The 22,421-nt window shown below is 50.5% G+C and overlaps 2 protein-coding genes across 3 annotated transcripts in view; one reads left to right on the top strand and one right to left on the bottom strand.

The window, feature by feature from the left end:
- The window catches only part of LOC123354381 (tyrosine-protein phosphatase non-receptor type 11-like), an 87,482-nt gene extending 72,617 nt beyond the window's left edge, over positions 1-14,865 (top strand). The window contains exons 4-16 of the mRNA XM_044996392.1: positions 1,570-1,762; positions 1,941-2,060; positions 2,703-2,816; positions 3,178-3,274; positions 3,929-4,008; positions 5,125-5,280; positions 7,673-7,804; positions 8,413-8,567; positions 9,004-9,071; positions 9,841-9,992; positions 10,764-10,861; positions 12,632-12,752; positions 13,400-14,865. Coding sequence (XP_044852327.1) covers positions 1,570-1,762; positions 1,941-2,060; positions 2,703-2,816; positions 3,178-3,274; positions 3,929-4,008; positions 5,125-5,280; positions 7,673-7,804; positions 8,413-8,567; positions 9,004-9,071; positions 9,841-9,992; positions 10,764-10,861; positions 12,632-12,716 — 1,450 coding nt within the window. The 3' untranslated portion in view covers positions 12,717-12,752; positions 13,400-14,865. The remainder of the gene's footprint in view (positions 1-1,569; positions 1,763-1,940; positions 2,061-2,702; positions 2,817-3,177; positions 3,275-3,928; positions 4,009-5,124; positions 5,281-7,672; positions 7,805-8,412; positions 8,568-9,003; positions 9,072-9,840; positions 9,993-10,763; positions 10,862-12,631; positions 12,753-13,399) is intronic.
- A 2,109-nt stretch (positions 14,866-16,974) lies between these two features.
- On the bottom strand, positions 16,975-22,143 carry RNF223 (ring finger protein 223). 2 transcript variants are annotated; one of them, XM_044996478.1, is made up of 3 exons: positions 21,886-22,143; positions 18,768-18,907; positions 16,975-18,403 (listed from the first exon to the last, which is right to left on the bottom strand). In XM_044996478.1, exons 2-3 carry the CDS (start codon positions 18,820-18,822, stop codon positions 17,604-17,606), a joined length of 855 nt encoding a protein of 284 aa, XP_044852413.1. In that variant the 5' UTR covers positions 18,823-18,907; positions 21,886-22,143; the 3' UTR covers positions 16,975-17,603. The 2 variants fall into 2 exon arrangements, with proteins under 2 accessions (XP_044852413.1, XP_044852414.1); XM_044996479.1 differs by lacking the exon at positions 18,768-18,907 and having other exon boundaries at positions 21,886-22,140.
- Positions 22,144-22,421: the final 278 nt, after the last annotated feature.

The following is a 22,421-nucleotide window of genomic DNA, read 5'->3' as shown; positions in this document are numbered from 1 at the left end:
TGGCAGAGAAGCTCTGCGTTAGCATCCTCTGTATTACAATAGTGACGAGAGGCCTGATTGTGCTGGGTGTTGTATGCACGCAGGGACATAGTGCCTGCACCCACCGAAGAGAGTAAATCTAAGCCGATGAGACAAGACTGAGAGAAAAGGAAGATGAGTATGGGTGGAGCACAGCACACAGACAGATTTACCCAAAGTCACGCTGGAAGTTTGTGGTAGAGCAGGAGACAAGCCATGGATCTCCCAAATGCTAAGCTAGTGCTCCAACCACTGGACCGTCCTTCCACGATCAAGGCTGCTGGACCAAAGTGAACAAACGAGTCCAGGAATAAAAGCAGCGTGTTCCAGTTGTGGCGGAGGGCTAGGAGGAACTGTGTTCTGTGCTCAGCCCGCCCTACTTCGGATTCACTAGGTAGCCTTGAGAAAGTAACATAACTGCTGTGTGGGAAATGGCCACTTTCGTAAAGTGCTGGAGTTCTGCAGATGAAAAGTGTCGTTTCAGTACGAGCTCTCGCTTAACTAAAGCGTGTGTCCCTCTGGCCAGAGCATGTTAGCGCTGCCATCTAGCGGCAAAGGTGTGGAATAATAGGTGGCTTGCATTTTAAAAGCAGGGCGGCATGGAGCTAGGAAGGTAATTCTGTGCAAGGTGAGAGGGGGGTTGTAGTTTCCTGGTGGAGCAGATCAAATCCTGCTGTTTTCCCAAACTCTCAGCACAGCAGAAAGCAGAAGGCCCATCAGTGATTTGTCTCCAGTGTTCTTAAATCTCAAGGTGAATTTGGTGGTCAGGAAAGTGAGTGGCTGAATGGTGCTAACTGGAGCCCGTGGGGTTATTGTGCAAATCCTGCACAGACCCACAGGGTGCGCTCTGCCAGTGCATCTCATTCCTGAGCTGCAGCAACCTCTGCTATTCCACTTGCAGGCTTTTGCTGACCAAAGACTGCTAGTTATGAGTGTCCTGCTGTGTCTCTCTGTAAATAGAGATGTTCCCTAATGAGATCTGCTAGACTGATTTCACTTGTAACGTAATGAGGAGCTGATCCCAGAGGGATAAATTAGTATATTAAACCAATGTGTTTATCTGAGGCTACGGCCATTTTGTATTTGTCCGGTGGGGCAAATAAAAGTCCTGATGTTTGCATCCTCTCAGCCGGGTGAAGTATTGACGTGCCATTGCAGCATATAGCAGCAATGTCCCTGGGGTTTTACTCCTGAAATATTCCAAGCTGGGGACTTTCCCCAGCTGGGCAGGCAGTGGGGCTGAGAGCTGTAAAACCAGTGTCTCCTGAGTGGCAAGAATAGCTGTATAAACTTCCCGCTTTGCAAGACTTCATGGGAGCACTCTTTCTGGGTTGAGCTTGAGACGTTCCCATCTCTTTGCTCTGTCTTCTCTGGTTCGAGCCTGGGGTTTGCAATAAAAGCTGAAGCCAGGTAGCATCATACGAGTTTTTGGCCCAGTCTTAGTGGTATCTGAATCACCACCTGTCTATAGGGAGGCAGATCTTTTCTCTTTGAGTGCTGCTATATCTGTGTGTCTCGCCTCCCCCCTGATTGCCTTCTCCATCCTCCCAGGTGGTACCACGGGCACCTGACTGGCAAAGAGGCAGAGAAGCTCTTGACGGAGAAAGGCAAGCCAGGGAGCTTTCTGGTGCGGGAGAGCCAAAGCAAACCAGGGGACTTCGTCTTATCAGTGCTGACGAATGAAGACAAGATGGAGACAGGAGACCGGAAGCCACGGGTGACTCATGTGATGATCCGCTACCAGGTGGGAAACCCTGAACTGGCTGTTAAGAGGGGGAATTGGTTTTCTTTGCTCTCCTCGGGGTCCCGTCCAGCTCCCCCTGGAGTCCAGTGGGAAGAATCCCACTGACACCAGCGAGCATTGGATCAGGCACACGACGCGTGCTCCGATCACACTAATAACTTGCCACTTCCTCCCGCAGCCAGATGGGAAGTATGACGTTGGGGGAGGCGAGAGGTTCGACACGCTCACGGACCTGGTGGAGCACTACAAGAAAAACCCCATGGTGGAGAAATCCGGAGCTGTGGTTCATCTGAAACAGGTGACTACTAATAAGCGTGGACTTTAGTACACATGAACTAACCAACCCTCCCAAGATCATGTCACGGGGTGCTCTGGCCAATCCCATTTTACAATGGGATTGTTTGCATTCCCTCTGTCCGTGTAGCGGCTTCCCATAAGACATTTCCACCCCCCCCAGCCTGGCTTCTCCCACTCAGTGGTGCCTTAACAAAGGCTTTAGGAAATGGAAGAGTTTGGGGGGGGGCTTGAGCCTGGAACCTCTTATGTTATGACATGACTCTGGCCTGAGCCTTGCTGGATTAGTGACCCCCTGGCGGCACTGTGCTTTTATTGCCATCTAGTGGCTAGTCCACAAGCAGAGTTTTGTCTGCTACAATCTTTGAACTGCAGCGCCTGGTTCTCTGCCTTGGGTAGTAGGTTCCTGCTTTTAGATCCGGAGAGGGTGGTTTCCACCCCAGCAGTCACTGCCCCACCCGAGCACCTCATGAGCCCAGCCTTACAACTGCAGGAGCGAGCTGAAGATGCGGGGGAGGGTGGTGGGTGTGTGCTTTGAAGCCCATCCTCTAGCGAGTTGGTGGGGGGAGAGCAGGGGCCCCCCGTGGGAGTGGAGTCCCAGTGTCATGGGGTGTATCTCTGTGTTCTGACCCTGCCAACCTTTCAGCCCTTTAACGCCACGCGCATCAACGCCGCCAACATCGAAAACCGAGTGAAGGAGCTGAACAAAATGGCGGATCAAAGCGAGAAGGCCAAGCAAGGGTTCTGGGAAGAGTTCGAGGTACCGGAGTCCAGCTGTGTTACCCCTCCCCTACCGCCACCCACAGAGGATGTGATCTCAGCATTGAAATATCAGACTTTCCCAGTGTGTGAGCATGAGGGGAGGCGCCCTCCCCTCGCCCCCACAACTGGCTGCCCTGCCCTATCTGAGGGAGTTCCCTGCACCTCCTCTCCTGCCACCCATGCCGTGTTTGTGGGATCCCTCCCCTAGTCCTACCCTCCTCTCCTCCATCCCTTGTTTCTCGAGGAGCCCCCTCTTGGCTCCCCATCTCTCCAATGCCATGTTGGAGGAATCCCCCCCCGGTGTCTGAGAGCCCCTTGTTTCTGTGTCACTGTTCACTTGCGTGTCCCCTTCTCCCCAGATGCTGCAGCAGCAGGAGTGTAAGCTCCTCTACCCCAGGAAGGAAGGGCAGCGAGTGGAGAACAAAGCGAAGAATCGCTACAAGAACATCCTCCCCTGTAAGGAGACACTGGCTGTCATTTTTTTCTAGCCGCCGAGCTTCTCTGGGGACAGTTGACCCGTGGTATCGGGGGCTGGGATTGCATGGCATTTAGAGGCCCTGGCCTAATATTCACACTGCCCGTCTGCTAAAGAACGTGGGATTTGCCTATCGAATCAGAGCCGGGGTCCGTTTAGTTCAGTGCCCTTTCTCGCGCGTTCCTGAACTCCGCACTTCCGCATCCCAGGGACTCGGGCAAAATGGGTTTTCCTCCTTCACCTTTGTAAAATCAAACCAGCCCAGAGCTCAGCTGAGCCTCGTTGGCGTCGGCCAAAAATCACATGAAGCCAGAGCTAGCCCCTGGGGAAGTGAGACCCGCTCGAGGGTTGTACCATTGTGTCCCTCACTGCTGAAGCATCCGAGCGCCTCCCAGGAGTCTGGCCTTAGTTCTGGGTTCGTGGCGTACCCCAGAGCCAGGCAGAATGGGCTGCCTTGATGCATCCCGAGGGGAACTTCTTTCTCTCTCCACTCTGGAGTGGGACCCAATTAGCCCCAGCCCTGAAATTACCCGCATCATTCACACGTGACCAGCTGGTCAACTGTTGGGGGGCCCGGTGTGCAGCGCAGTGATGCTTCTGCGCGTGGCTCGAATGTGGCTTCTCTTCCCATGCAGTCGATACCACGCGGGTTGCGCTCCGAGACGTAGATGAGAGCATACCAGGGTCAGACTACATCAACGCCAACTACATCAAGGTACGTCGGGAGGGAAAGGTGGCTCTTGCGGGGTGGGGCCAAGGCTGCCCTCGCTGCCCATGAGCGGGTGCAGCGGCACCAAGAACGATACCATCACAATGGCGAGCCCAGCAGGAACCCCTGTGTTTCGCTGGTCACAGGCCAGATGCCATCTCTGCTGAGAATCCTCCTGCTCTCCAAGCAGTTTCCTGATAGTCCCCCGCCAGTTCTGTAGGCAGAGTACGAGGCCCCTGTGGGCTGCTCCCTGCAGCCAGAGAGACTCTTCCAGTCTGTATCTGGCAAGAGGAGCTGCTGCTTAGTAGCCCTTTTTGCTGAAGCCTCATGCCCTGCAGTCCGCCCTGGAGCTATGGAACTGACACTGTGCCGCAAGGGAGGTCCGAGAGCCAGGTAACTAGTGCCCGGACCTGCTGTCATTCTGGGTGGCCAGAAAAAGCAGCAGGGCTTTGGTGTGTGTCGGGGGGTGGAGTGGGGGGGAGCCTGGCTTTATTGTGAACTGCGTGCGTGCTTCCAGACCTGAGGCTTTGCTATTGCTGGTGGGCGCCGTGTCCTGGCTGCCTCTGCACAGCGACTTCGGAGACGCCTCAGTCTCGGGGCCCAGCACTGCTCTTCTAACCCCGGCCTTCCCTGAGCGCGGGCTGCCAACGTGGCTCTGTTGCGCAAGGTTGTCTGCTGGGTCAAACTCATTTTCGCCTGGGAGCTGAAACCAATTTGGAGCCGGGAACAGCTCAGGTGTTTAAGCCCCTAGCCTTCGCCATGTGATGGGGTCGCTTATTTTCCAGTCTGATTCAACCAGAACTTTGGCAGCTGTCTTGCGACCTGCATCTAGCACTGAGCAAGTGGTAATAAGGCCCTACAGAGGTCACTGCAGACAGAGGGTGTCTCATTAACACTGGTGATGCAGTATCGAAACTGCAAGCAGAACAATTTTTGTGTCCGGGGGTCTGATATAGCTTGATCCCTAGAGGAAAGTCTGTTAGCATCAGGTGGCAGACGTTCCACGGGAGAGCTCATGCAGTGCCAGGCAGCCATGTCCTATAGGACTTTTCCATCTTCCCAGCTCGGGGCTGCATGGGGGCACTCCTGGGTCCCTCACTCCTATTTCCTTTCCACACCCAGAGCATACCCGAAGAGGGAAGGAGCTCGGAGCACTGCAAAGTCTACATTGCCACCCAAGGCTGCCTGCAGACGACGGTGAACGACTTCTGGGCCATGGTGTACCAAGAAAACACCCATGTCATAGTCATGACGACGAAGGAAGTGGAGAGAGGCAGGGTGGGTACTTTGGTTTGCAGGTTGTCACCAGACCAACATGCAGTGCATTGTCTGTGGAACCTCTTGCCCGCCAGGTGCATTTCATCCCTCCTGTTGGTCAGGCAATTCTAGATGGCAAAACTGCTGACTTGTGGCACCTCAACCTGGTGCCGCCATGATCACCAACTAATGGCAATAGTCAAAAGCAGGCCTAGTGCAGCTAAGGCAGTGGTGGGCAAACTGTGGCCCATCAGGGTAATCTCATTGCTGGCTGCGAGATGTTTTGCTGACGTTGACCGTCCGCAGGCACGGCCTCTCCCCCCCCGCAGCAGTGCCTAGTGGCCACAATTCTCTGTCCCTAGCTAATGGGAGCTGCGGGAAGCGGCAGCCAGCACATCCCTGTGGTGAGTTAGAATTATACAACTTGTATATGCTCGGTCTGCATATATTTTCATACAGAGTTTGCGGGTGGGGGTCTGGAGAACGTGTTATACCACCAATAGAGCCACTAACCAGTACTGCTTCCGCCAATAAGGAGAGGTTACCAAGGCTACACTAGAAACTTTTGCTGGTATATCAATGCCACTGAGGGTGGTGGGTTTTTTGTGTTTTGTTTTAAAATTTATACAGTAAAAGCCCTAGTGCAGATCCAGTCATACTGGCAAAGTGCTTTTCCCAAAATAGCTAATTGTATTAAGGAAAGTGGTAGGAACTATAACAGTGAAAGCACTCTTGTGCCAGTATAAGCTGTGTCTGAACTAGAAGACTCTCTCTCCCAGTGTAGCTGTTGATAAATTGTTTAGTCAATTCCTTGACCACCCTTTGGTGTGTAATGAAATAAACATGCTTGTCTCTTCAATATATTGATGTAAGCCGGTAATCTAGTACAGGCAAAAGGTTTTATGCGGTGCCAGTCTCCGGGAAGCTGTCCCCTGCAGCATTGTTACATTCACCTTACGCAGAAGGAATGATCCCAAAGTTACACATTTCAGCTGGTATTATTTATACGATGATTTTATAAGTCGCGCATCACTAAAATCCAACCCCTCAATTTGTCCCACTTCCCTAAGTTGTTCTGTTCCTTCCTTCTTTGTTTTGGATCCTGGCATTTCGGAAACTGGTCCATGGACGTACTTCCCTAGATTGTACTAAGACCTAGAACGAATGTGTCTTGATTTTTGACAAGTTTCCTGTCTCCTTATGCCAAATGCTTCAGCAAATGCAAGGTGTTATGGGATATTTAGCATAAGTGAACAGGGTTGAATAAAAAGTAAAGGTCAGTTTAGGCTATATAACTGCTATTGTGTGCTTACTGTGCACTGATCTATGGATGGTGTGGATAATGCCTATTGATACATATGCTAGCCCAGCATATATTGGTCAACACCTACACCAACAAACCCTTTCTAATATAGGCAATGCCTTAATACAGTACAAAATAGGGGATTGGTGGGGTTTTAGATGGGTTAGAAGAGAATGGGATGTTGGCAAGCAGCACAGTGCATTGGGATGGGTCCAGAGTCATGGAGTGACCCATGTAACTGCACATGGGACAGCAGGGGGTGCTGCAGGTCAGGACTGAAACAGATTGGCAGAGCTGTGCGCACACAGGACTGCACGCGGCCAAGGATAGAATAGGTGTGATATCTAGGGGGGACGTGACCTTCTGTGAGATTAGCCGCCTTTAGGCATTTGCCCTGCAGGCCAAAAAAGCCTCCCCATCCGTAGGGGCAATGTGGGTAGGGGGTGGGGATCTCCACCCCAATCGAACTCTGGATTGTTTAACCTCCTGCAAGCCGCCGCCACCTCCTTGCTGGAACCATCAGTTGGTTTCTTGGACAAGGGGTTGGGGAGTGGGGGGGGTCAGTGCTCCTGGGGTCTCTTCCTGGCTCAGCCACTGCCCCATGGGGTGACCTTGGGCAAGTTACTTAGCCCGTCGGTGCCTTGGATCTCCCTGCCTTTACACTTGCGAAGTGGGGATCGCACTTGGCAGTGCTCAGTGTGTCACTGCACGAGGAACCCCACTGCAGTCCGTGGGATTTCTGGGGGAGGAAGGTGCTATTTATCTGCAGTGAGGGTCCCTGTAGTGTTAGTCGTGCGCTATGGAAGTGCTGGTGTAACCCACACCTCCTCGGGGTGGCGTTCTGTCCCCAGCTAGCGGTGGCTGGGTCACACGCCAAGGTTGAGGAATATTCTGTGGCCTTGGCTAAGAGAACTGGGTCCTCGAGTTCAAACAGCAGCAGCTGTTTGATGTCCCTGCTGCTGCTAACCCAGCCACCGGGTTTGAATTCAACAAGCGCTCGCGGTCCCAGTACAGCAGGCTGTTTGCTGAGCGCTGAAGGGGTTCCCGTCCAGCTCCCCGATGCTGAATGATGAGCAGAGCCCTTAACGGTCTTTTCCCCTGTCCCTTCAGAATAAATGTTTCCGCTACTGGCCTGATAAGAACTGCACCAAGGAGTACGGCTACGTCTGCGTGCGGATCGTGAGCGAGCGGGAGGCGCAGGGCTACTACCTCCGGGAGCTGGAGATCACGCGGACAGACCGGGTGAGAGGCCTCTCATTTCTCCCGCTCCTTTGGCTGGGGCGTCAGGACACTGGCTGAGCCATGGCGGGGGACAGGCAGCCGGCCTGTAGCTTCGTAGCTTGGCGCTGTTGGAGAAATATTTATCTTATCGATGCGGTTCCTCCCGCTATCGCGCCAGGGGTTACAGCTCTTGCGTTCATTTCCCCTTTAGCCCCGTCGGGTTTTGGTTGTCGGCCTGCTTCTGGAGGTTTGCACTGCAGGGAATGCTTCTTGTGCTACTGTGCCTTTGGATTTGCACTGGGGTTCTGCTGGCTTTGAGAGAGAGAGTTTCCCGAACAAGGATCCGTGCAATCAGCGTGGGGCAGAAAGTCCCGGACCTCCCCAGTAAAGGCATCCATCCCTTGCTTTTGTCAGCACGCTCCTATTCGCTTGGGTGGCTACACAGATGGGCTCTATCCTAGCAGAATAGTCTCTCTGCCCCATCTCTAGGTTGTATTGACCATTTTTCTCTCATTCTTGGGTTGTAAACTCCTTGGGGCAGGGACCATCTTCTTTTGGGGTATTTTGCGTGCACTGTACTGTCGCACATGGGCTGTTCTAACCAAGCAACCGGGCTATCTGTCTGACAGGAGGCGCACCCCAGACAGGTAAAGCACTATCAGTATTTCAGCTGGCCAGACCACGGGGTCCCCAACGAGCCAGGAGGGGTCCTCAGCTTTCTGGACCAAGTCAACCGAGCACAGCGAAGCATTCCAGGCTCTGGGCCGATCGTCGTGCACTGCAGGTAAACACCAGCCACCTGGCAGCCAGCGGGGTTGCGTCGGTGGCCAGAGGGGGCGGTTGCTCACGTGAGCCAATAACGAACAGAGGTGAAATCTGTTACAGCAAGGCCTTGAAATGAACCTCCCTTGGCACTACACTAGGGGACAATGCTTAGCACTTCCCTAGGGCTGTTACGGATAGGGTAACTGAGGCAGTCTGTGGCAGAGCCAGGATTAGAACTGGGGAGGTTTGGGTTCCCAGTTTGCTGCCCAGACCACTGGGCTACGCTTCTCTGAGGACTCTGCTTCTGCAAGTCTTTAGAGCAAATATTCCAGACACCGGCTCCGATGGGCTTGATGCGCCGATGGAGGGCGTGCACTGAACTGGCTCGTTATATAGGGTCTGGGGAGGCATTTTGGCTTTTCCCACACTGATCCCTCCTTGTCTTCTCTCCCCAGCGCTGGAATAGGACGCACGGGCACTATCATAGTGATTGATATCCTGGTGGATATTATTCACAGGCAAGGTATGGCAACTGATCTGTCCCAGGGCATTCGCTCCCCCCCTTGTCTCCAGGGTGTTCCCTTCGGATGCAGAATGGCAGTATAGTCTAACCCAATCCCCCTACAAGTGCAGTGAGTTTGAAGATCTCTGGCCAATGGGCTCGGCCGTACATCTCTTGTTATGGGCTTTGACCTGAAAGTATCTAGACGGCTGAGGAAAGGCCTCTTACCCCACTGGAATGTAAAGTTTCCAGTTCTGGGCTGGCGGGCAAAAGGGGGATAGTGCTCTGCCTCATGAGGAAGAAATCCACTGCCTCCCAAAACAAGCAAGCATGCCCAGACGCCCCCAGCAAGCTCTGGTTGAGGGTGAGCTCTTGGCCTCACTTGGGAAGTTCTGCCATTGGCTTCAGAGGGGCCAGTTCACCCCGAGGGCCTCCTTAAAGCCCTCTTTCCTTATGGAAAGGTGTGGCTCATGCCCACCAGCCTCTAGGAGGTAATGGAGAAGGATCTCCTTTCCGGGAGCTCTGAGAGTCATCCTCCAGGGCAATGTAGCCAGGACAGAATTCTCCATCATGTTCTACAGGAGAGTTCCAGACACCTGCAGATAGGTCGTCCTTCCCTGGTTAACCCTTCTGCAAGAGTCCGGTAGGGTTTATTTCATGGCTTCCAAGCTGCTCAAAGGAGGCGGGGTCTGTGTTTGGTGAACGGGTGGGGGAAGAGGGAGGGATTCTTCCCCCCACCTTGCTGAAATTTCCCTCAATTCCTGATCCTTTGCTTCTCCCCCTCGAGCAGGTTTGGACTGTGACATAGACATCCCCAAAACCATCCAGATGGTGCGCAGGCAGCGCTCTGGCATGGTGCAGACGGAGGCGCAGTACAAGTTCGTTTACATGGCTGTTCAGCAGTACATTGAGACCGAGCAGAAGAGGCTAGAAGAAGAGCAGGTGGGTCCCGTTCCTGCCCAGTGATATTAGGCATATCGATGGGAATTGGCTCACTGGCAGAATCTGGTCTGAACCAACCCTCCCTGGTCAGAACAGCAAATCTGAATGGAGCCGCTTCTCCCTGTCGTGGGATGAATCCAAATCCTGGACCTGGATTCACTGAACGCAAGCACTAGAAATCTAGATCCGAGCCCAGCCTTCTGCAAGCTGCTGATCTCGTGTGTGGCTTGACATAGTTCCCAGCTATGAACTTGGATCCAAATCCAGCTCCCAGGTGTGAACCCAGGGAAGATGAATTTGGGCCCATCTCTGGTTAATAGCGAAACTGGGAGAAATCTTACTGTAAAAACTTGGCGACTTCATGAGCCTCAAGTGTTTGCTCGTCCGTGGAACCACATGCCCTCCCTGTTGGGTCTGGGCTCTGCTGTGCACCAGGAGTAGCTCCTGTGGCTTCCAAACATACTCCCTGCCTCCGTAGCAAGAGGAAATGCTGGGTGATGCTCTTACAAAGAGAGGCTGGGGGACTGGGGCTTGGGATCATGTCTTTCCAGCTGTGCGCACCTCCACTCTTCTCTTCAGCATCTCAGACTTGGGAAGCTGGGCTCTTCCCCAGGTGCTGTGGAAATGTGTCTGTGGGAAAACGTCTTCCGTTCCTTTAACTCGTCCTACTCTCCACCTGCCTGTAGGGCAGAAGATCTGCTCTGCAGCCATTCTTGTGCCTCCATTCTTGCTTCTGGTGGACGTTTCATCTCCTTGCTTTCTCTCTTTCAGAGGAATAAGAGGAAAGAGCGGGACTACCTGAATATCCGACACCCTCCTATGGATAAAGCCAGAGCCAAAGGGCAGCCGCTCCCACCACGCGTCTCTGCGTAAGTTTGCGTGGAGGGAGGGAGATTACTGACGTGACGGGGAGCAGGTGGGGCTGAATGACCATAGCCCCCAGTGGCCGCCATCTTTCACACAGCTGCTTCCTTCCACCTGGGGCCACTTCTAGCGCGCTAGCGGGAGGCGACTGGCCACGTAAATATTAATCAAACGTAGCAACACCCCAGCCTGCTGGTCTGTCCCATTTTTGCAGCTACCGTAGGGGTGTTCAGTCGGCAATTACTTAAGCCCCTTTTTCTTGGAAATGTCCCATGGGAGAGAGGAAGGAGAGGAGAAGAGTAGCAATAAACTAGTGCAGAGTGCAAGAAAGTGAGAGGGGACATGTAGGGAGGCTGAGTTGGGGGAGAGGTGCGCGTGAGCCTGGACAAGCAGAGGGCTGAGCGAATAATGTACTTTTCAGTTCCCTGGCAACTCTGAACAATAAAAGAAAAATTCATTTGGGGGCTCACAAAACACTGGATTTCGAGCGTTTTTTTTAACATTGAATTTTAAAAATAAAATCTCAGGCGTTCCAATCGAAAACCCGAGGCCGTTGGTTTGGAAAATGTCCAAATGAAACATTTAGATTTTCATTTATTTGTTTAGTATTTTTCCACCAAAACAATTTGGCAAAACCAACGGGAATTGACCCAACGTTTCCCAGTCGCTGAATCTGCATTTTTTCACCAGAAAAAAACTTGTAGGTCGATAAACATCATCCAGTTCTGCTGAGGGCCCTTCATGGGTGGTAGAAGTTCTACACTGATGTCTCTTGTTTTAGATAGGAGAGTGATGAGCAGGGAGAATGTCCTATGTAAGCAATGGATTTGCCACCACTGGTAACTTTTTGTTTTTAAAGCAGTGGTTTTTCAACCTTTTTCTTTCATTTGTGGACGCCTAAAAAACATTTCAAACACAGGTGCGGACCCCCTTGGAAATCTTAGACATAGTCTGTGGACTGCAGGTTGAAAACCACCGTTTTAAAGAGATTCTCTCATTCGAAAGGAATGACTTTGGGGCAGTTCTCTGACCTGTGCTATGCAGAAGGTCAGATGAGAGGGTCACAGTGGCCCCATCTGGCCTTGGAATTTCTGAGTGGGAGGGGCAGGGTTTGAGTAACTCCACTCCCTCATCCAAGAGGGACCCTGCTGGGCTGATGGCACCTGTCTAAATGTTCAAAATCTTGGAGGTTTCACTTGGAGTTCTTGGCTGCGTTTGTAACTCTAAATGAATCTCCGGGTGAAGGGAGGGAGGGATCACAGGTGGGACAAAGCCAAAGACTGGCTGAATTTTGCATATCACTTATTGTTTCACAAAGTCTGCGCTGGATTTCAAGTGAAGTTTGGGGTTACTTGGGTCTGGGATTTTGGTTGGACCCATTCTGAACAAGAAAGTTGGTTTGCAAAAATCAGATCTGGATCCCACCTCCCCCTTGCAAAAAGGGCTGAGCCACAACAACGGACTATCTTTAGACATATGGGAAGTATCGGTGATATTGTCACTCAGATCACGTCCCAGTGTGGCATGCATATATAAAGGCTCGCGTCTTGGATGACTGTTCAGGGCTCAGTCTGTGTGTACGTTAAATGTCTGAGGGGCGGCAGGGATGAATTGTGTGGGCGTGAATAGGCAGTGGGGTAATTCCCCATCTTGCCATCTACAAGGCTGTGGCGGGGAAGGCTTGGAATTCTGTCCAAGGGCCCCCAGGCGACCTGTTCTGGGGAAGGAATCGAGCAAGAGGGTTACTCACAGCAAGGCTTTGTGTATCTTTCCAGGGTCGATGATGACTCAGCCACCGTCTACGAGAACCTGAACATCAAAAGCTCAAAGGTTTCAGGGATGAATAATGCAGGGAGATAAAGGGGCCGGAAGGGGAGCTGGCTGGAGGCTGCACAGGTACTTTCGTTCTCAGAGGTTGGCACTAAACTTCACCAGGAGTCTGTTGGCTCTGGTCCCTGTTTGGCATCATACATGAAGTGCGTGGCCCCATCTTCCCAGGGAAAACCAGCTATTTCCTGGGTCAGTTTAACAGACCTCAAAAATGTTTGTGCAGCTCCTGGGCAGTGCCCAGCTGGTGATGGAGTGGGGAGAAATGGGGCAAGACTTGAAGAAAAAGTTTTATTATGAAAACTGCCTTAGAATGAGACCCAGAGTGCGAGTTGAGGCTGTTTTTCCTAGTGTAGACTGAGGGTGCGTCTACACTGCAGTCTGTTGGGATTGCAGCTTGAGTAGACGTACCCAGGCTAGCATGGCTACAAACAGCCATGTAGATACAGTAGCATGGACTTCAGCGCAGGCATCCAGAACCCTGGGTACCTACTTGTGTTGCTGAAAGCCCTGCCACCGCATCTACACTGCTGGTTTTAGTCCTGCTAGCGCAGGTATGTCTGCTTGAGCCTCAGTCGCTCCTCCAATTGGATCCTGGTGCGAGAGACACATACATGTGCGTACTGGGAACGTCGTCTTTCTCGTGTGTGTGTGTGTGTCACTCATTACACATAATAGCTGACACCTTCTCTCTCCTCTCTTGTTTTGGGTTTTAGGATTTAGTGTTTACGTCCACACTTTCCAAGTTCTGTCACCGCTGCCTCCCTCCACCCTCGTGGCCTCTCCCCACCCCTTCAAGCACCTTGGATCCAGCGAGGAACCAAAATGCCGAAAGCATCTGAGCGGGGCAGAGTGCGCGCCTCAGGAACACGCCTCAATCTAACTTATTCACGGGATCGACCTTTTCTGGTCCCTTTTTCATGTAGGCCGATATTTATGTGCAAGTGCCTCTGGATGGTCGTAGGGCATAAAAGCTCAGTTTTAATTTTTTTTTGTTTAAAAGAATTAAATTAATTTTTAAAGAAATTGATTTTGTAAAAAGTTAAAATAAAGTGACGACGTGTTTAGGAGCTTTGCCTGCTCGGGACAGTCACCGGGGTGTTGCTGCACTTCATGGCTTCGTGAGGTCGGTCGTGTCTCAGCTAGAGGTGTTTAAACTGAATCTTGGGTTAACTCTACTGCCATGGAAGTGATGGACTGGGCATGTGGACTGGACCTAGGTACAGTGCAAATAACCGCTGTGTAAATGCCGCCCTCCCTCATTCCTTTAGAAAATGCACCTCCTTTCTGCCGTGCTAGGCTTGGGCACTTATGCAATCTGCCGAAGCGCCTAGCTCCTGACCCTGGAGCAACCCCTGCTATTGCAGCATGCAGAGAAGCAGTGTGGTGCAGTGGACTTGTCTGTCTGGTAGCAAAATCCCCATGCTGCACGGTTACTAGATTCTGACATGCACGTGAGTGAGGAGCCAGCGTTCGAACCCTCATCTCCTCCAACACAGGCCTCTGCTGCGGGAGCTAAGAGATCTCCCGTAGCTGCTGGTAAAAGCAGTAGGGAGGCAACTTTTATCTGTGCTGTGGGCAACATCACGTGTACCATCAGCACATTAGGGCATAGAGTTCCGAGTTCTGTTCCTGACTCTGTCGCTGTCTGGCTGGATGCCCCGTGTTCGTTCCCCCACGTTTGTATGCTGAGCCTAATGCTATGTATACAAAATAGGGGAGCTGCGGGCAATGATTAATGTTTGTGCAGCACCGCGAAGAAGAAGAAGAGAGAGCACGCTTTGGAATGTTAATATTCCGGCTCTCTTCGCGCACCTCAGATTTCACTGGCAGCACTTCCTGCTATTGCAACCGCTCTGCCAAAGAATCTCCTTTCTGCTGGACTCCTTGCTATGCAAAAGAGCCTGAATGCCAGGGCCGAAACCAGGAGAGCTTGTCTTGGGCAGCTGTTAATGGGGCGGGCGAAGAAACATTCTTCCTTGTCTGTGTGGGATAATGGACGTGCTGGGCCGTGGCATTAGCTCTGAGTGCTCGAGTTGCTGCTCTCCCCAGGCACTGCAGGGGTTGAACAAAGAGCACACCGTTGGAACGGGGCTGATTTACCGGCTGGCATCATCAGTCGTTTGTCACAGGGACAAGAAAACCGTTTATTTTTATGCACTTTTAATAAATGTTGAATATTCGAAAGGGTTTTTTTTCTTTTTAAGTTTGAAATGCTTGTGAAAGTGACCGATGGACACTTGAAGGGGGGTAGGATGCCAGCCGGTGCCAGGCCTCTCCTAGCCAAAGAAACCTGCTCCTCTTAGACCCCGAGCAGAGTCCCCCGCAAGTGGTCCAAACAGTTTGGGCTAGCTGTGTACCAGGAGCCCCTGTAGCCCATTACCAGTTCTTCCACAGCCAGCCCAACCCTCCAGCTTTCAGCGTGGCAGCAGGCTGGGAAGGGAGGGTATTAAAATGCTGCAAGTGGGATGGACGTGTGTCGAGTGTCCATACGGTAAATCAGTGGGAACGGATGTGATGGTGGCAGGTGGACAGGTTCAGCCTGGGCCATTGTTTGTAGAGGGAAGTCAAATGAGCATATGACAGTCAGATGTGTGGCCAGTGACACAGGAGCTAGCTACGACTCGCCCCCGTCACATTCCTGCTCCTCTGCTTTGAGGCAATGCAGGCACTTGTCCATCCCCCAGCAGACTATCACTGAACTCTCATCAGTAGTGGCCAGATGACAAGATCACCCAAGAGAGTCCCTGGCAACCCAAATGGTTCTGACAAACACGGTGTTAAAAGCTCTGGGTCCAAGGGCCAGGGAACTGGGCTGGATGGTACCAGCCTTCTAAGGCTTGCTATAAATCAGCAACCTATTGAATCTGTTGCAGCAACCAGGACTCTGCTGAAATCCTGCCTGGCAAAGCTCCCGTGCCACCACCGGCTGCAGCGTGCTATCCTATTCCAATCCCTCTTTATGGCTTTGATGGCAAGAGGAGAGATGAGCAGGGGATCTGCCTTTGTTTTTTCCAGCTGGAGAAAGGAAAAGGACCAACCAGCCCACAAAATGAACCTTCCCCCTCTGTTCAGGTGGCTGCAATAATATGACTAGAGAGACACTGCAGCAAGGGTGCTGAGGCTGGGGGAGTGTAGTTGCAAGCTGCTGATTAGTGTAAACATTTATTATTTTAGAGCACAACTGTGTCTCTAGTTTGGCTTATTGTGTCCAGCTGGGCACTGAGCGCTGGATTGATGCAGAATTTGGGCAAATGCAATTAGCATCTGATCTGGATTTTAAGCTTAAAAAGCCTAAAGTGCACCCGTAAGAAGGAACAATGTCACGGAGTTAACTTCTGCAGCCGGTGCCACCTATGTAAAATGTACAAAGCATCTAAATACTATTAGAGCACTTGCATCTAATGCTGGCTATGTTAAATTATTCTCTTAAACTGCATTATCAGGTCTCTCTACTCTAACAATGGCTTATTGTTCACTGAGCCCCTCATCTTCAAGCAATGCTGAAGTCATCCCGTTAAATACATAGTTGGAGCAAGTGCCCTGTGTCTTACCCCAGTGGTTTTAAAGGGTGTCAGTATTAGTTAGGGAGCTAGACTGACATTTTTGTTATGGCTGGGAGACTGATTTAGTGTCTTGTACGTTGGCTACTACATTTTAAGTTGAGCTGTGCAAAATTCTCTGTGAAATGGTAATCCCTGGGAGGGCTAGGGTTTTGTTTTTGGTTTTTGTTTTTTTCTCTTTGTTAGAGAAATAAACTACTCCCCTGGCCCCTGTTTTTTTAATTTAAAAAAAAAGTGGCAAAGCTAAATATTAAGCAGAGATGGCTTTGCAACAAAAACATGCAGAAATTCGTATTTTTCTAAGCACCACATTAGCGGGCAATTCCACAAAAAAATTACTGAGAACTTTAAAGCACAAGTGCCTGTCTGGGAGAGGTGAAAATTTGTAAAATTTTCTTTTCACACCTTCAGCATGGTCTTCTCTGAGCTAAGTCTTGTTCTGCTGACCAGAGTAAAAAGCTACACCTCTACCTCAATATAACGGGACCCAATATAACACGAATTTGGATATAATGCGGTAAAGCAGCACTCCGGGGCGACACTGCGCGCTCCGGTGGATCAAAGCAAGTTCGATATAACGCAGTTTCACCTATAACGCAGTAAGATTTTTTTGGCTCCTGAGGACAGTAATATCGAGGTAGAGGTGTAGTACTAGACCCAAATCCCAAGCAGAGGCAGGTAAACACCTCCAGCAATAGTTTAACACGAACAAACATACAGTTGAAAATGTTTAATAAAGCACATTGTATAAAATTAAATATTGTCACTTTAGAGAGACACACAGCTTTTGCATGCTTCTTTCCAAGGGCGGCTGGATTTCTCTCCCTTAGAAATAATCACATCTCGACTCTTTTCACAGTGTTGTCGGTTTCCAAGAAAATACCCCTTCCATTAGCACTTCCTTCCCATCGGTGAGTCGAAAGGGCCAAGCCCAGTCACCGCTGTGTCTTTATGGCACCAGCCCCATACTTTGAGGCACATGCACCTTTCCTGGGAAGCAGCAGTCCTAGAAACATGCCCTTGTGCAAGTCTTCAAGGCTCCGTTACCAATGTAGCATTTAGGATCCCTAGAGATTTAGGGGAAGCAGTGGCTTAATATACGGCTATGCACAAGCCCCCTCCTCATTGCATTGGCACAGTTGTGTGACAGCAAGGGGCTGGATTAACAGTGGGTGTTCAGGTGACGTTCAAAGTGCATAGGCGGAACGGTGGGTAGGCCGAGAACAGGGGCTGCCACAGCTTGGCAGTGAGGTAAGTTGGCGAAGTCCGGTAGGCAGCAGCTTGACCCAGTTCAGTGGGGTGGAGGTGCTTTGGCAGAGCTCCTTGGCGTGGGCAGCCTTTTAAATGCCAGCTCTGGCTAGCGAGAGGGTGGGCTGGTCCCGGGCGCTGGTGGGATTGTCTGTGTAAACGGAACGGGGTTCGGCCTGGTGAACGTAACCGTCCTTGTGAAGCAGCGGAGGTTCCCAGTTTTCAGGGCACACTGCACCGGCCACAGAATGATGCACAGCAGAATGATGACCAGGGCTGAGAGAAGGACGATGCGTTTCCAGTCGTCGCACATGGCACAGCGGGACAGCCTCCCGGCCATGCCCTCTGTCGGCGTCACGGGGGGATTGGGCTTGCTCATGGCAACGTCGAGGCAGATGCATGTGTCGGGATCTTCTGGGTCCTGGGATGACTGCCTGCAGCACAGCTTGCTGCCCTCCATCCACACCACCTTCTCCCGTTGGTATTCGAGGGGCAGGGTGGACAGGAGCTCCTGGCTGGTCTGGAGAGCTGGAGGGCCCTCAAGGGGGATCTCCGTGAGCTGTCTGCAGAGGGGGCAGGGCAGCTGGTCCTCGACGCGGGGCTGGGGCAGCGCCGAGGTCAAGCGGGCCACACATTCCAGACAGAAGACGTGCGAGCACCGGAGCAGCTTGGGTGTCTTGAAGCTGTTGTCATAGGTGTTGAAGCAGATGGAGCACTCGATGGGGGAGGTCGGTTTGGGGGAGGCAAGACTGGACGTCGGGGAGCTGAGCCTCCTGCTGTCAGTGGGGGAGGAGACTATGATGGGGCTAATAGGAATGGGGATTTCATCCGGAGCGGCAGGAACGGGGCTGGTGGGGGAATCTGGCATCTCGGTGCGCCGCATTTGGGGGAAGCACGACATGACGGACCCTGAGGAGGCAAACAGAGCAGCGTCAGAAACTAGATAAGGGGGGAGGGGGGGGAAGACCCTTTAACTTTTGTTACATTTTCCCAAGACCTTAAAGAGAGACTAGTCCTACGCAGGCAAAGGCACAGCTCCCTTGAGAGCTGCAATTCTAGCAGAGCTGAAATGGCTGGTGGTAGATATGAAAATAAGATCCCTCTTCCCCCAAGTCTGCAATCCTCATCCAGAAAAAGGTTGTGTTGGGACAGAGACAAGCCACCAGCAGACAACAGGCTAAGCCAGCATCAGGCCAGAACTTTTCCACCACAGCCACGGGGAGAGAGTATACAACTGCCGCCTCCCCCTGCCAACAAAAACCAAAACACATACCCCAAGTGCCGCTTCCCATAATCTGAGAAGGGAGGAGAAGAGCAGAAGACTCCATCAAGTCAACTAGGGACTTTGCTATGCCAATCTATTACCCTGGGAGGCGCTCAGGTATTACGAGTGATGGGCACCAGTGAAAAAGCCTAAGATAAATAGATAAATTGTATTCATTGACACACTGCCCCAATGGGCGAATAGCACATCCCTGCCAGCTGATGGTCAGCGCCACCAACCAGGTGCCTTCATGCTTGCCTGAGTGTCCTCTCCAGCATGCCCTCATGGGAGTTGAGGGCACCCGGGGCGCTTTGCAAGATCAGGTCTATCCTCTGCTCCCTCCGCCCCCACAGGGGGAAAAAAAAATCTTACCTGCCTTGCAACCATGACATGGCAAGAAAAGTTGCCTAAGGGAATTCCCTCAGGAGCCAGAGTGGGGAGAATTTCCCACTGAGCTATTTCCTTGTTGTCCTATTGCTACCTCATAGGGAAGCTGCTTCTGTCTTGTCATCCACCCTGACTGAAAGTGCCAGCCTGCCTGTAGCTACGTGATGCCATGGTGCTGTGTGTCCACAAGGACATCTGAGAGTGAGTGGGAGCTCTGGCACAGATGCTAATGCTGCCAGGGTGGCAGCAAGTTAATTCACAACCTCAAATGGAATCACTCCAGATGGAGTGTGTAAACCTGGTCTCCCCATTTGAGGCTATTGTCTCCATGACAACATGGCAGCTAGCTAACCTTATGGGGCATTTAAAAGGTTGTCCTGGAAAGTAGACATTTAATTGGAGGATTCCCTCATAAATGCCTGGGGAGCATTCATTTCCGACTAGTCGCTGAACCAGCCGAGCCTGTTTGGCTTTGAGAAACGGAAGGCATATAGATGACATGCCAAGGGTGTTCAAAGCACAACCCTGCTAGCTCCTGAGTCACTCCAGGGGTAGTTCACCAGCCTTGGTAAAGAATCTCCTCATCTTAAGCAATGCAAGAGGCTAATTTTAAGCTATTGAAAATCCTGCCTTGTTCCTCCACGTCCATAAGGGTGTGCGTGTCTCCCTCTCGCCGTCATGCAGGAAATAAAGTACAGATCTATTACTGCTAGTCTTGCGAGAGCTGAAGCTAATTTTAGGTACCCAGATTATGCACCTATGAGCCGAAACCTGGTCACTTAATGAAGATAATTTAGCTAATCAGTGGGGGCACCGTTTCCCCCTCCCCCCGCACACATGTACACCACCACTTTTTAATCTTAGGGTTACCTAGTAAAGCCTTAATTCTACTGCTCACCTGGTGCCTCTTGTTAATATCTGCTAAGGCTCATCAGCAAATCCTAGCATCATTTTAATTTTGGGGGGCGGGGCCGGCAACAAAACTTGAAGCTGGCATGGTTTCTAGTTCCATCATAACCCTTTTTTAAACTGTTCACAAACCTGGGCCCAGTTTGGAGAGAACGTGGGGCAGATTTCCTGGCTTTTAATCAAAACCACCACAAACTTTGTGGGTTCTCAAAATTCCATCCAGTAAAACGTGGCCGTTTTGCTTTCAGCGTTTGGGGCACAAGGATTGAGAACCCACATGGACAGATGGAGAAGGGTGTTTGCACCAACCTCAGCGATGAAATCACTGAGTTCTGCACGACTTAATATGCCCTGAAGCCTAAAACGTTTGGTAAAGAATTTTTACTAGTGCTCCACAACAGTCATTGCAGAATCAGTAATAACCCAGATGCGCCTGGTAGTTAATAAAATCCCGCAAAGCCTAAGAAAAATAATTACTACTCTTATAAAGGAGTGTAATTTAGTTTTATTGATTCAAAGCTATAGGAATGACATTCTTTTGAGTTGTTCTTGAATTTCTCCTATGAATCTGACAGCAAAGCCCATAAATATATTTAAAATAATCCCATGTATTAGTAAGACTATGGTATTGCTTTGGCATAAACATGAAACCTTCCAACGAAATGTAGTCAGGACTCAGCATTTTATATTTAAGGTCATACATGTATGAAGATATTTAATTTATAAGCTAGTATCAGTTGATTGCCCCAGAATACAGTTAAAAAAAAATCATGGGTTAACTTAAATGTTTAGGTTGAGAATTTGAAATCAGCCTAGGGGATTTTGATACCTCTTAGTTTTAACAGAAAATTTGTTTAAACCTTTTAAATGGCTTTAAAAATCTAACCATTAATGTTCATCTCAATTGATTTAAAATAATAATCTTTGTTCTTTGTAGAGAGCCGCTGACTCCCTGTCGGAAACTAAAACAAAAAGTTAGAAATAAGAAATGTTGTCCAAATTGTCAGTGAAGGTGTCAGCGCATGGGGATGGGTAAAGGATGCTCCGAGGAGTCTATCCTCGGCCATTACCAACATTCTCTCTGCATCACGAATGACGTGCATGAGAGATGAATGGGTTGGGGGAGGGCACTGGACTGGAAGTCAGGACACCTGGTTTCTATTGTTTGTTCTGTCCTCACCTGCTATATATCCTTGACTTTTCCCTTTCTCTTTCTTTTGCCTGTTCTGTCACGCTTATATGCTAAATAGACAGGGCAGGGACTGTTGCTTATGTATTTGTACAGCACCTAGCACAGCCAGGACCCAGATTGCTAGTGGGGCTTCTAGGAGCTACTTCTATACAAATGATAAACAATAATCCAAACCCAAGATGTAAAATGAGAGAAGAGGGAGGAGACCCAACAGCAAACCTCTGGGTTGTATACTGGACAGAATTAATTGATTATTTTCAGTGTCACAGGTGTGCAATAAAATATTTTTAAACAGAGAGGCAGAACTTCTGCTGGGTTAAGCTGGCATCACCCCATAGGCTTTAACAAAGCAATGCCCATTTGCCTTTTCCACTTCAGTAAATAGGTGAACCATGAAAGAAGACACAGTAACACATCAAATTCAAAATCACTTGCCTATTTCAGGCTGTTGCAAAAAGCATTAAGTAGTTTTACTTCCAAGCAAAGCTCTTAAATTTCTTTCTTGCCCGTAAAACTAAGACAAAGAAAACACAGTGGCCACTAATGCTGTGTAACCCGATTCCCCAGTGCCACCTTTAACTCCAAGCAACTGAATGCAGAGTTAAGAGCTATATAACTGAGCTTGAAGTCTATAATTACCTGTAGAGTGCAGTTTAGCAGGTGAAAAGCATGTTCTGTTTCTCAATTTCTATCCCTGATGTCTCTCCTCCTCAGAGGACGTGTTTAGTCTCAGCTCTTTTTATTCATAAGTCGTCTCTGCTTGTCTTCTGAGATCCAAGTCCCCTGGTAGTTTGTGGATAAGTTTCCAGGTGAGGTTGATCTGGTAGGGTAAATGATCTCCCGCTGCTCCCAGAGTATGCGTGAATGTCCTGCCTTGATTACTCAGGTGTCTTTTATACCTTCCTGTCTGCAGGTGACTTACCTGCATCACCTGGCTTTCCAATTATAAGTGAATCATTCCATTGACTGCAAGAACAATTCCACTAGGGGGCAGTTTCTCTTTTGACAAACAAAGAAGGTCGTTGGCGAGAAATAGGGTTACAGCAATACCTGCTCGTTTACTGTATGTAGTATTTTGCAGTTTATAGAATCAGATGATGGGAAACACCTATTTGCTTATCTTCTCCACTGTGTCTGTGCAAGGCTGTCCTCGCTCGAGTGCGTTTGTCTAGCCT

Source organism: Mauremys mutica, chromosome 21 (assembly GCF_020497125.1).
Source record: "Mauremys mutica isolate MM-2020 ecotype Southern chromosome 21, ASM2049712v1, whole genome shotgun sequence".
Classification (NCBI taxonomy): Eukaryota; Metazoa; Chordata; order Testudines; family Geoemydidae; genus Mauremys; species Mauremys mutica.
This window is presented reverse-complemented; position numbering and strand designations above follow the sequence as displayed.